General features: G+C 39.2%; 1 protein-coding gene across 1 annotated transcript; it reads right to left on the bottom strand.

Moving 5' to 3' along the window:
- Positions 1-12,395: 12,395 nt before the first annotated feature.
- On the bottom strand, positions 12,396-14,208 carry LOC129732515 (apyrase-like). Its single transcript, XM_055693461.1, has one exon. The coding sequence runs from the start codon at positions 14,109-14,111 to the stop codon at positions 12,450-12,452; it is 1,662 nt and encodes a 553-aa protein (XP_055549436.1). The 5' UTR covers positions 14,112-14,208; the 3' UTR covers positions 12,396-12,449.
- Positions 14,209-14,568: the final 360 nt, after the last annotated feature.

Below are 14,568 nucleotides of genomic sequence, written 5' to 3'. Positions count from 1 at the left end.
TCCAGTCTGATGCTCCAACTGCTGTGGAGCAGCAGCAGCACGGTGCGCTTCGATCACTCAGAGAATGAGCAACCGGGCGCCTTTGGGTGATGAGAAAGAGAGATTTTGATCTCGGTTTAGGTTGCCTAGGGAGGGGAACGCATGCGAGGATTGCTGATGTGCCTTATTGAGGTAGGGTTGATTCCAGAAACAAACTATATAATTTAAGAATCGAAATTTCAAATAACTTCGAATAAAAATAGGTTTACCTATTTCAAAATTGTTGTACTGTCCAAAAACCACTCATAATGTGTACTTCTCTAAGCAAATTGCGTTTTGCCTTTCTCCTAGAAAGGTATAGCAATCACTTGCAAAACCGAAAGTATAAAAGTGCTCAAAGGGGCCGAATGGCATATATCACTCGACTCAGCTCGACGAGCTGAGCATTTTCTGTATGTGTGTGTGTATGTGCAGATTTTTATTCTCACTCACTTTTCTCAGAGATGGCTGGACCGATTTTCATGAAATTAATTGCAAATGAAAGGTCTTGTTGCCCCATAAGACCCTATTGAATTTCATTGTAATCGGATTTTTAGTTTAGAGGTTATGTTTAAAAATGTGAAAATCACAAAACAACAATATCTCAGAAACTACACAGCCGATTTGAACAAAGTTGGTCTCAAAAGAACGGACTACCTGAAAAACCCTTATGAAAAGAAACGTGTTCTGAAGACTGTTTAATCTCACTCATGTTTCTCGAGATGGCTGTACCGATTTTCATAAAATCAGTGTCAAATGGAAGGTCTAGTTGCCCCATAAGACCCTATTGATTTGTTTTGCAATCGGACTATTACTTTGCCTGTTATGTTTAAAAATGTGAAATCCAGCTATGCAAAGGAACATATTCCGTAGACTACTTGGACTCACTCACTTATCTCAGTGATGGACGGCCCAATTTCCACAAAATTAGTGTCAAATGAATGGTCTAGCTGCCTCAGAAGACCATATTGAATTTTATTGTAATCGAACTGTAACTTCATTTGTAATGTACCGACTTGTGAAAATCACGAAACTTCATTATCTCAGAAACTACACAACCGATTTGATTATTATTATCAGATGAGCGGGCTAGTTAAGGGTTAACTGATGAATTATGATTGAACACGTGGTTTCAAAGTTTGGCTGCCCTACACGTTCCCATTTCATTCGATTATAATCGAACTTAAGTAACCGTTATGTGTTAAATTTTTAATAAAACAACGAAAGTCTATTATCTCAAATATTACATGACTTATTTGAACATAGCTAGTGTCATACGAACGAGTTTGATATGTGGCTCAAAAGTTATGGAAAGAAGAGAAATTCAAAGACTATTTAAAACTATACCTGCTTTGATCGATATACGTGGCCTCAACATAATTTAAATGTGGTATCGTACTATTTGACCGTTCCAAATTCATTGATTCCTTGCAATGTGTTTAAAGTCTGCAAATGCACGACGAATCGGTCATAGGATATGATCAAAGTCAAATAACAAACCGTTTTAAATGATTGGGTTTATCGAAATGACAGTATCCTCAACTTTTGGCTTCTGTACATCGCCTTAATTCTGAATATATTCATATTGGGTGGTATTCTGTCATTTTCAGCAGACTTTCTGGCATCAATCTGACACCGGAAATACCAATATTGGGAGGTATATTTGGTTATTTTCCAGAAACTAAAAGTGGTCGTCTTTAAATCCAAAATGGTGTCCAGGGTCAATGTTTGGTTTCTATGCATCATCACGTTTACGGAAATATCCATATTGAGTATTATTCGGTCATTTCCGGCTGTTGCCTATAAGTTGCCATTTAGCAATTCAAAATGGTGCCTGACGTCAATTGTTAGCTCCTTGCATCATTGTGGTTCCAGAGATACTCATATTGGATAGTATTTGTTTATTTTAGGCTGTTTTTCACAAACCGGTAGTCGCCATCTTGGATTTCAAAATTGTTTTTAGGATACTGTTTAAAGAAAAACTCATATTGGGTGATATTTTGTCACTTTGGACTGTTTTTCAGAAGCCCAAAGTCGTCATTTTGGACTTTAAAATTGCCTGTGAAATCAATTTCTGTCATCTGGGCGTAATTCTGGTTCCGAAAACATTCATATTTAATGGTATTTGGTCATTTGCGGCTGTTTGCCAGACACCGGAAGTCACCTTCTTAAAATTCAAGATTGTGTCTGTGATCAATTTTCAGCTTCTGTGCATCTTTCTGGTTCCAGAAATTCTAATATTTAATGGGAATCGTCCATTTCAGGCTGTTTTCCAGAAACCCGAAGTTGCCATTTTACAATTCAAAATGTTGTCTGAAGTCGATTTGTGGCTCCAGTGCATCATTACGGTTCCGGAAATACCCATATTGGGTGGTATTTGGTCATTTGCCGCTGTTTTTCCGACACCGGAAGTCGCCATTTTGGATTTCATAATGGCATTTGGAGACAATTTCTGGATTTTGAACGTCATACTGGTTAAAGAAAAATTAAAATTGGGTGGTATTTGGTCATTTTCAGCTGTTTTCAGAAACCGGAAGTCGCCATATTAGAATTTAAAATGCTCTCTGTGGTCGATTTTAGCTCCTGTGTATTATTCTAGATCCGGATATTATTATATTGGGTGGAAATCGGCCATTTTTGGCTGTTTTCCAGAAACCGGAAGTTGCCATCTTACAATCCAAAATGTTGTCTGTGGTCTATTATGGAACATAACTGTTACCACTAAAAACATTCACCTGCCAATATGGTTCCATTTAGTTGATTAGCTCGCGAGATGTGCAGAAATTTGTGAAGAAACATGTACTTCCAGAAGAGGGAGGGGTGTAAACCATTATGGACATATTTGTTACCTCTAAAAACTTTCACATACCAACTTTTGGTTTTATTTTCTTGATTGGTTCTTGAGCTGTGCGAAATTTGTGTTTCATTTCCATGATATCCCTCCCTTATAGAAGAGGGAGTCGGGTGTCAAACCATTATGTACATATTTGTTACCACCAAAAACATTTACCTGCCAAATTTTGTTCCATTTGGTTGATTAGTTCTCGAGATGTGCGCAAATTTGTGTTTCATCCAACTATTATGGACATATTAGTTACCCCTTAAAACATCCACATTCCAAATTCGGTTTCATTTGCTTGGTTTGTTCTTGAGTTGTGCAGAAATTTATGTTTCATTTGTATGGGACTCCTCCCTTCCAGAAGAGGGAGGGGTCCCAAACTATCATAGGAACCTTTATCGGCACCAAAAACCCCTACACACAAACACCCCCACACGTCGATCGGTTCGGTAGTTTTCGGGCCTATATGAATCAGACAGACAGACAGACTTGACTGCATTTTTATATGTAAAGATTAAAACATCAATATTTTAGAACCTTAAGAGTGAATATACATTTATTGGATTGAAGCAGTCATGTAAATCTATTTTTACAAATAAAAAATTGAATGAGAAAGGCTGGGTCTGACCGCTAGGTGGATTAATTTAGGTTTTTTTCTTTCAATTTAACAAAAAAAATGTTTAAAAGATTGATTTGAAGTACTATTAACTACCTAGTTGTTTTTTTATTGATTTACCCAAAATTTCAAGTTTGAAGTAGATATCGTACATATCGTTTTAATATTTTTTAACATCAGAAAACTCACGTTAACTTGAAGTTAATACGAACTTGAGAAATGAGAATTTAAAAAGTCATATAGCAAACGTTTTCGTGATATATGAAGAAGATAAAGAGTTTCACAGCAAAATGTATTAATTTTTCAAATGTTAAAAAAAAATAACATTCAAATATATATGTATAATTGAAGATTTTTTTCATAGTTTATATTTTTTCATAACAAAAGCAAAAACAATAATATGACCATGCCACTATTCCCAATCGCTGCTAAATCGAATGTGAGACCAACGAAGTAAAATTTCAGAACTTTATTTAGACATGATTTTGTTACTGACAAAATTCACAAAATGAAAATTAGTACAGGGTCTTGTACTCGAACTTAGAGAGAGAGAAAGAGTAGCTTTGCTTAGCCGGTCAACTTCTGAATAACGTGTTTCTGATGAGAAAAGTTTTTTCTAATTAGGCAATATGTAAACTCTCAAAAAGATAGGGTTAACTTGATCAACCGTTCATACAAGAATTTGAGTCATCGGTGGGACACAACACAAGAAGGAGGCAACGCGACAATATGAAAGAAAAGTGCATTCCAAAAGCTCAAACCAGAATAAAATGAAAGATTATAGCTATTCAACCATTCCTATGAATTTTGGTGCCCCTAGCATTATCAAAACGCGTCAACTTATGTGGAAGTGTCGTATAGAAACTGCTCGCCGGGTTCGTCGCTTTATCGTTATGTTTACGAGGAAACTCATTTAAGTCTCTGAAAAAAAAACTGTAATGGTTAAGGACACCAAAATACACAGAAATGGTTGAATAGTTATAATCTTTCATTTTTTACCGGTTCGAGCTTTTGGAATGCACTTTTTTTTTCGTTTTGTCGACGTACTTAATGGAAGTCGCCTTTCAGCATTCTTAAGTTTTCTGTCAGGTCTCATTTTTTTATTTCTTCACCTTGAACTTTGTCCAGACTAGTTGTTTTTTCATCTCCGTACGCTGTGGGTGTTCGAAAAGAGAAGGGGTTTACTGCGCTATCAGTTTCGTCAGTTAGAATAAGCAGGATGTAACAGGGGGTCGTCTTCATTCATTAATCGTTCCTCTGAATTGCTAATGAAGTTCAATTGAGATGCTTTTCGAACGTTTTTTATTAATTTCGCTCCTTTCCAATCGATCGTTGCATGGGCGGCTACACTTGATTCACTAGTTTTTCCGTTATCAATGGCAGCTTTTTGTTCTTTCAAGCGCACTTTAACCTTACGGCGAGTTAGTCCAATGTACACTGAAGGGCAATTTTGGCAAGGGATCCTGTAAATGCCTGAATTATAATCTTAAGGAACCTTGTCCTTCAAATTGCACAGTAAATCACGTAACGTGTTGACACTTTTTTGTACAACCTGAAGCCCTTGCCATTTCAGTGTTGCTTTGATCGGGTTGGTAATTTTGGGGTAGAACGGCAGGCTGACTCTCTTTGTTTCTTCTTGGTCCGGTTGCAGCGTTATTGACATTTGTCTATGTCGTTTGTCGTTCACAGTAGAGTGAGAGGAGAATGGAAGGCTACCGTTTCTGAACCTATCAATAACCAGAACGAGGATAGTCTATGTTCCATTATAGAACATTGAAATTCGGTATCTACCTTAAAACGACAACAACCGATCGCTATATAACATCGGATTCGAACCACTTCGGTGGTCAAAAGCAAGCTGCCTTCCATTCAATGGCACATCGCCTGTATACCGTTGGAAGACGCAGAGTTTGCCGAAGAAAAAGAGCGTATTCACAAAGCGGCCGAAGTAAATGGGTATTCACAAAGCGAAATATTTGAAAAGATTAAAAAAATAGAAATAAATGGAAAAAAATGTAAAACTGTAAAAAAATTTACACAAAAAATAAAATATATTTAAAATAAGATTTTTTTTTTTCAAATTAGGAAATTCAAAAATAAACTAGTTGATAAATCAAAATACACTGATCAAACTTTTTTTACGCTTAAGTGCATTTAAATTATGTTTATTCTCAATTTGAAAATTCATGATTTGCCTTTCTCTTTTCTCAGAGATGGCTGGACCGATTTCCGTGAAATTAATTGCAAATGATAGGCCTAGTTGCCCCATGGAATTCCATGGAAGACTGGCACCCCAGTTCGCCTCGAATTGCGCTCACTTCCGACGACTTTTTTTGTTATCCGTAAGTTCCGCTTTACGATGGCCCAGTATTGTTCGATCGGACGAAGCTCAAGGTTGTTGGGCTGGTTCTTATTCTAAGGCACGAATTGGACGTTGTTGACCGAATAATATCTCTGCCACCCCGCCCCTTCCCGTCTTATCACTTTAGACACCGTCGTATGAGGAAAATTGAGCTTTTTCACTAACTGATTATGCGACTAAAGCGGAAATTCTTGGTGCGCGCGCAAATTTTTTAAACGCCGTTCCTCTTGCGGGGAGGCCATTTTGACAACTGAAGAGCGTGCGCCGAAAACAAAGTAGGCACGTTATTCTACGCACCTGTGCGGGTTGCCACTAGGTTTTAAATAACATTTGGCGAAACGAAAATAGAAAGTCTGGCAAAAATCTGGCACTCATTTTCGGATGAAAGTGCTGTCAAAATCTGAACTGGTGACATGTTTTTTTGTTCTCACCAGGTGCAGGTAGACAGGCCGGCCACAACCTCTTGCGCAATGATGACCTTTTTATGAGACGATGCAAATGAGATTTCATTCTAAATCTGGCAAAAATCTGGCAGATTCTGAGATTTATATGTTTGTCTAGCGCGCAATCAGAAATCTGGCAAAATCCAGATTAAGCTGGCATACTGGCAACGTTCCCTGTGCCAACAAGAATAGGAGTTTCCATTTTTTTTAAGTAAACAACTATGTGATTAATGCCACGTTGAAGTTAAGCACTTTTTGGTCGTTTCCCTTCTTACATCAAGAATAACTACAAGATATAATTTTTTTTCTGTAAGAAATGTGTTTTCTGACGCTTAGGGGGATGAGTCTAAAATAAAATTCTTATTAATTCAAAAACAACAAAACATTTATGTGAAATGAATTTTAAAAAAATGTTTTTCTGATTCCATTATATAGAGGATTCGATTGTATATAGTATGAAAAATAGGACACATTATACATTTCAGCTTCAGCGTAAGTAGTTTAGTGTTAGACTAAACCCAGATACATATGCAATCAGGAGAGTTCGTAGCCTCAAGGTTACTCAAGACCACGAATGGTCATGACTTCGAGTCTTAGAGATACAGACCGTTCGCTGTCAGAGGAACATTTACTTTACGCATGGGTTTATTATCAGCTCCCCCTCCCTTCCCCCTTGTCCTTTTCCTCACACTAAATTGCAGAGAAAAAAATTGAATGAATACCCCTCCAGGCAGTTATAATTGCCGATACTTATCAGAGTAACTAACGAGGCTCGGTAAAGATATACTATACAGGCGTGTAAAGGGATGGGTAAAAGTATAAAAAAATCCGTCACAGACCACGGTGACATCTGAGTACACCATTCGATTCGTTATGACGTCCAGAATCTCTGGTCAAAATTTCAAAATCATCGTACGGGACATTTTTGAGTAATACCCTTTTGAAGGTCGTAAAGTACAAAAAAGTGATATTAAAACGACGAAATACTCAATGTCAAGCACGTTTTTTAGCCACAGTTTTATGAAACAACTTCCAAAATAGTTTCCACACATTCCAAGTATTATATTTCAAGACATTTACAATTGGTGGAAAGATTTATTTGAAAATCCCACAGTGCACAGTGGTCTAAATTCGAAAAGTCGTGATCGTTCTAGATTTGACTATGAAAAATTGATTTGATGTACTCAATGTTTCATGGAACAAGGCGTTTTTGGTTTTTCGATCAATCCACCTAACAGTTAGATACAAAAAATATTTTTTTTAATTTTCAATATCCGGTTCAATATACTGGATTGCTTCCTTCAGCAAAGTTGCGAAAAATTTTAAAAGAATAACAATTGCTGAATACTGCGATGTCCTGTCTGTACGTTGAACACGACAAAATAGAGTTTTTTGTGGAACACCCCTCCCTCAAATCAGTTTTTTGTCTATAATTTCGTCTGTAATGGTCAAAACAATGCAAAATGTTCTAAGAATTTACGCATTCAACTAAGCTTTCCTCAAGACTTTGTAAAATTTATTGTTTTGACAATCACAGAAAAAATTATAGACAAACAACTGATTTTAAGGAGGGGTATTCCACAAAAAACTCTATTTTGTCGTGTTCAACGCACTGTGCACTGTGGGATTTTCAAATAAATCTTTCCACCAACTGTAAATATCTTGAAATACAATACTTGGAATGTGTGGAAACTATTTTGGAAGTTGTTTCATAAAATTGTGGCTGAAAACGTGCTCTACATTGAGCATTTTGTTGTTTTAATGTCACTTTTTTGTACTTTACGACCTTCAAAAGGGCATTACTCAAAAATGTACCGTACGATGATTTAGAAATTTTGACCATAGTTTCTGGACGTCATAATGAATCGGATGGTGTGCTCAGATTCTTCGGTGCATTTTTTTTATAAAAACGGTCTGTGGGAGCACCGTGACATCCTTCTTTCCTTCCCTAACCTACCGTAAGGACGTAGCCGGCACCGTAAGCAATCTTTACAAATGCGGAAGCTGCTGGATTATTGTAAATTAAATATGGTAAATTAATCCCAAATAGCCATCTATATGTGATTCATTGTGCAATTGCATTACCTCAGATCCATCTCATTGAAGCAACTACGAAGGGTGTGTGATCGGTGAAGCTCAAAGTCAAACTCAACTGGTAGGTTTTTAGTTTACTATTTGACTTTCCTTACAGACCTTTTCTATGACTGGAAAAGGAGTGGTGCACTTCCGGAGACGTGTGTGGTCGGAAGAAACCTATTGCTCCTTCTACTAGATTTCCTAAATAGGGAGCAGGTAAGCTCTGTGGTGAGAGTGCCGTTTATTTTCCTCTGCTTACTTAAACCGTTAAAGTGCTGTTTACAGGGTGCTCAATAAGTTCGATTACAACTTTCCATCGTTGTGTATATAGGCTAATCGGCGTGCACTGTGACGACTTGCTGTCATTTTTTGTTTGTTTACTGCGCACGGTGAGGGAGTACCACGACATGTTAGTAAAGTTGTTTGCGAGAAATGAGCGACCCGGCGACAAATTTTAGCGGTTGAAATCCCCCGGAATGAAGTGAAATTGCATCTATACGACTATCCTTCAGTACCGGGGGACGAGCTCGGCCAAGGAACCTGCAAAATTCGGGCAGCCGCGTTTAGCGAGTAAGCCAGCAGTCATAAAGGTGGCGAGGGAGCGGGTTCATCGAAAAATGAACCGTTCGATCCGCAAGACAGCTGCTGATCTGAAGGGTCACGGAGGCTACAACGAAGAAAAGACTGGTCAGGAGTTCGTGTTTTCTGATGAAAAATTGGTCAGCATGGGTAGGCCGTCCCACATAAACATCCCGAGGTTTCAGAGTGCCACGTCTTTGGTTTAGGGGGTCGTATCCACGGGTGGGAAGCTCCCACTGGTGTTTCTCGAGAAAAACGTAAAAATCAACGCCGCGTACTAAAAGACCGCAGTTATGGGGAAGGTTGTGGCCCTGGCATTTCGGGAGCTCTACTTGAAGGAGCATTACGTATTTCAACAGGACGGTGCACTGGCCCAACGGAGAATACCGCCAAGTATGTCGTCAGGAGGATTCAACTTTATGTGTGGTCGTACGTGCTGGCCAGCAGAGCGAACATAAAGTTATTACTATGTACTAATTTAAGCTGGGACGAGATGCCGATGGCCCAGGTGCGTGTCACGTACAATTTTTTTTTGAGAAACATCTCAAGCTCGCAAACTGAACAAAGGGGAAGAAAGATTGAGGTGCCCTCAGCTAATATGTCGTAAAGATTCTCAGTAAACAATGCCTCAAAAAAAATTGACTAAAAAATAACACCTTGTATTTAATTCTTTAACATATTTTTAAAGTGTATCCGAACTTATTGAACATCCTGTAGATGTAATGTTTGTTTGAGATTTTCTAATTTACTTGTTTTACTTAGTGTTGGACCAATTACTTGGTATTTTTGCCTTATTAAAAAAATCTATACGACTTTGCAAGTCTATCTAGGAAAACGTTTTCAATCACTCTGCTGTCTTGCTATTCAACTCCTACAAAATCCGACTCAAAATTGAGGGTTAAACACCTCCCCTATTCCACAATTCTCTCGAGACTCGACTGTTCAATTAGTTCCAGATCTTTTGTGGATAGTTCGGTTCTAGAGTAGTCTATCGGAAGAACTCCTACCTCGATCGGGTCTATTTTTTAAAACTCTAAATTAGAGTTTTCGCAACTCCGTCTCCGTTCAAAATAGGGTACAATAATACTTCGCATCACATCTTCCGAAGTCACTCTCAACGCCAACTAAATTTCGCAAATCTGTTGCAAACATTTTTTCCTACCACATCTCTCAAAAAAAAAACCTGTTGGTAGCAAACAGTAGGCTACAATGGCATCTTGCATTATTGGCACGCGGCAAGAGTCGGAGAAACCCAGTGGATACAAGTGGAGACCTCACAAATTAGAAAGCACTTCTCTCATACCCAATTTGCTACGCTCTTTTTCTCTATGAACTGGGATCACAGCAGAATGGAACTCAGAGCGAAGCTCTCATTGTTTATATCCAACTCCCTCCGTAGTCATAAAAATCACATCGTTTCATCGTTGTCAATGACAGACGACGCTACTAACTCGGAGCCTACACAGTCTTTTTTTGTTTTTGTTTCATTTTCATCTCAGATTAGAAACGCGCGCTCTGAACATAATCCCTAGGCCGAGAAACAAAAAATAACACGTAAACTTTTACAGCGAACTCATCAAAGCGAAAAGGTGCACTTTGAAATAAATTAGATGAAGGGACCTCGTTAAAGGTAGTATATCTGCTTTCTTATTGGCTGTCAGCAGATTTGAACATGGATATTGTTCGACGTGATTTGAAAAAAGAAGAATAGGAGATTTATAGACAAAAAAAGTGTAGATAAAATTAAATAAATTTGTATACACTAGATTAACCCTCTAGTGCCCAATGCCGCCATTTGGCGGGCTTCAGTTGAAGTTCTGAAAACCTTCAATAAATACTTAAAAAGTGTTTATAATGGTTCATAGTGAATTTACCGAAGCCCGTCTAGAAATTAACTTGGGCACTAGAGGGTTAAAGATTATGGAGATAGTTTTGAGATGATGAATCCTATATGAGCTTTGATATAGTTTTAGGGAAAACGATTGTACATACAAATTTGTTAGAAATGCGAAACACAGTTTATACTGATATCGCTGGAAAAATCGTTATTTGATTTGTTTTTAAAAATCGGTAAACATTTATTGTCCTCTTTTAGCTAAAAGTCAGATTAAATTAGTTTAATTGTAAAAATATTCTTTTCTAGCTTTGCTCAATTGAAAAATATAGTGACAGAGAATGATTATATTCTCAAAAGATTACTTTTCTTTGTACAACTCATAATTATATTGTGATTCATAACAGTTGCATTAAGTTTTGATTTCCATCAATTAATTATAATCTGATCTCAATCTGTAGAAATTGGGAATAACTTGTGTACAGAAAATCGATTAAATCTGCTTCTGTAACCAATTGAAATGTTTTATGACACGATAGACAAGTTTCTGTTCTCAGTTATTTCAACCCTAATCTAAAACGCTCAAATGTTTATCCTAACCGTTACTCTTGCCGTACCTAAATTAGTCTACATCCTCTACCTAGATACATCCCAACGTTCAAACTTATTCACTCAACAGCTTAATTAAATACGACATTAATTACGGTACGTTGTCTTAGTGCGACCTTGAGGCTGGGACCGTCAAGCACCGCAACAGTCGAAACGGGTAGCAGCATCACAGCATACCGGGAAACACACAGAACTAAACGTTCAATATGTCCTGGTATCCACCCGCTGAATAGGCACTCCTGGTGCGTATCGAAACTGGCGAGCCTAATTTTATCATTACTTACGCTATTGCTGCAGTAACCAAGTAGCTAGTAGCTATATCAGTCCCCGGTTACTTCCGTAGCCAAATTAATCAATTTGTAACAAAATCTAGACAAATGGCTAAGCAGTTTAATTCGACATGCGGCTGCAGGATACCTTAGCAACAAAAGATGATGGCAATTATGTGCATAGAAACCGAAGCGAGCGCTGCCGTCAACGCGGTTAATTGAACTTTAATTTGTTTTCAGTGATGAAAATTTAATAGATTCGTTGGTCCGCAATTTTCTTTCTTTGCACGCAAAAGTTGACGCAATTTTTGATTGTCTTTAAAAGTAGGATAACAAACAAGTCTTGGCTATAACAGCAACAAAAATTATGAAAACAAAATAAAATCTACTGCATTGAAAAAGCACAATAATAGATTAGCGTCTCAACTTTTGCGTGTACAGGCTTTAATTAGCGCGCTCACTAAAGAAAGAGAAGAACATTTTATCTTGTCTCGTCTCTACCTAGCAACGCTGACTGGGCAACACAATCGTGGCTAACACGATGAGGAACTGGGATTAACTCTGTGGGATTTCACTTAAACTCGTCTACGGAGTTGGGAACACCCTTTCGGACTTTGTGAGTTTGATGACATCAACTTTGCTACTAACGCAAGGTGTGAAAAGGGCTGAAATTTCCTGTCTCGCCACAGGGAAAACTTTTCTCATGCACTGAGACAACAACAAGAAGAGAAGTTAATATCTGGTGCTACGTACAGTATTTAACATCAAATAATTTATTAGGCATAATGGGTTTTTGCATAATATTTAGGTTAGAATACGGATTCTCCCGTCAGTTCCTTGCAGAATCGGAGACATTCTGGTCACGTACTCCTCCAACGCCACAATGTCGAACGGACCGACTTTTACGTTGGTACGGTGATCACTGAACATGGAGTATCCGTTGCCACCGTTTCCAATCCAAGCTGCCACAGCTAAACGATAAACTTTGTTCTGGTCCAGCGGTTCATATCTTGGCACTCGACACGTTTGGCAGCGAACATCCACCGATACGATCCGGCGTCCGATTGACCTGGTAATGTTAAACACAGCGCGAAGTCCCGATATCTGCAGGAAATCCGCGGAATTATGACGTCCGGCACTGTACTCAAGCGCTTCCCATAAATACTTTCCCTCTAGATCGAACGTGTCTACGGTGTTTTCGTAAGGAACTGCCGTAACTAAATCGTCATACGTTAAGCTACCTTTCTGCAGGGATGTTCTCATACCACCATCATTCGTGATCCCGATTGAGGCAGCCGTCCACTCATCATCCGTACTATCCCGATGACGGGCATGATAATCGACGAAAGCGTCAGCCACGAGGTCTCCAAAATTGCACTCTGCCACACGACAGCCATCTTTCGACAGAAGCACCCTTGAACTGCCCACCGGACGGTTGGCCAAAACATCAACTTGCTCTTTCCACGGCAGAAGTTCTTGCACGATTTGTGGGTCCTGTTCAATAGATTCATCCAAGTAGACCGGATTGCCCTCCCATTCTACTATATTACCACTTTCGTCAAAATAGGCGGTGATACGACCAATAAACTTCGTGAAACACGAGGCCTGAACGATCAAAGTTTTACGCCCGTTGATATGATCCACTACCACAGGATAAGTGTCCACCGGTGACTCCGGAAGGCCCTCCGTCGTTCCATTATACAAAAATGTGTGCGAATGTCCACCAACCACGATATCGACATCCTCACACTGTGCAGCGATCTTACGATCAATCTCGATTCCACAGTGAGACAAAACGATAATTATGTTAACTCCATTGGCTTTTAACGTCTCCACCTCTCCGTTGATCGCTTCAACCTCATCGAGAAATTTCAAATCCTCCGTCATACTCAGCGTGTGCGTTGAGTGATGAATAACACCGATGATACCGATTTTTCTGCCATCCCGTTCGATGACTACCGACTTTTGATATTTCCCCTGGAAGCTTGGTTCCCCACTGTCATCGATGTTGGAAACAACGATCGTCGATTTCAGCGCTTCCATAAATGGCACAACTCCTGCAATTCCGTGGTCAAACTCGTGGTTACCAAGGGTCACCGCATCAGCCGGCAGCAAATTCAAAAAATAACTAATCACACTCCACCGCAGCAGCGTGTACCAAGTCGAGCCCTGGAAATTATCACCCGCATTCAAATAGATCGGGTTCTGCGCTTTGTACTGCTCACTCAGTGATCTCACAGCGGACACAACCCTCGCGTATCCACCGACGCACTGTTCCCCTTGATCCGGTTTGCATCGCGTCGAGAGACTGTTTTGCTCCTCGAAACGGGCGTGGAAATCATTCAGATGAATCACAGTCAAAGGAAACAATCCTTCGTCACTTTGGGCTAATAGGAAACCAGCACCGAAAACCGAACCGAACGCTAACAAGGCTCCTAAGAGCAAAACCGAATCGAACGAATTCATCCCGAGGCGGCAATCCCAGTGCCACCGTAGAATAACTAAGTCTGCCTACTACCAGCGCTGTCCATTGACTGCCCTCAGATTCACGTTTGATGAAACTTTGTGTGGTGTGGGTTCGTGTTGATAAGAATTTACTACCCGACCAGCGGGAGAGAGAGATGACTTTATATTGACTGGGTATACGATTCTGGACTGGGGGCTGGTCGTCTCATTCGTAAAGAGTGGAACACTCAGCATCAATTGAACCCTTTTTGCCATAACGCTCGACTCTAATCTTTCCATTCATCAAAGGGTAACCGAATAGAGTAATTTATTTTATACCCCTACCTACATTAGACGTACGAATGGATGGATTTGAACTCGGACGGAAGAATCACAGCTGTTGCATTTGGGGCAAAGGAGAGAATACGCGTCAGAAGTTATTGACTGATAACGACTGGCGAAGCTTAAGAGTTGTATG

This window comes from Wyeomyia smithii, chromosome 3 (assembly GCF_029784165.1).
Source record: "Wyeomyia smithii strain HCP4-BCI-WySm-NY-G18 chromosome 3, ASM2978416v1, whole genome shotgun sequence".
NCBI lineage: Eukaryota > Metazoa > Arthropoda > Insecta > Diptera > Culicidae > Wyeomyia > Wyeomyia smithii.
This window is presented reverse-complemented; position numbering and strand designations above follow the sequence as displayed.

Excerpts from the sequence above, each read along its gene's own strand:
- LOC129732515 (XM_055693461.1), bottom strand. The coding sequence starts at position 14,111 with ATGAATTCGTTCGATTCGGTTTTGCTCTTAGGAGCCTTGTTAGCGTTC.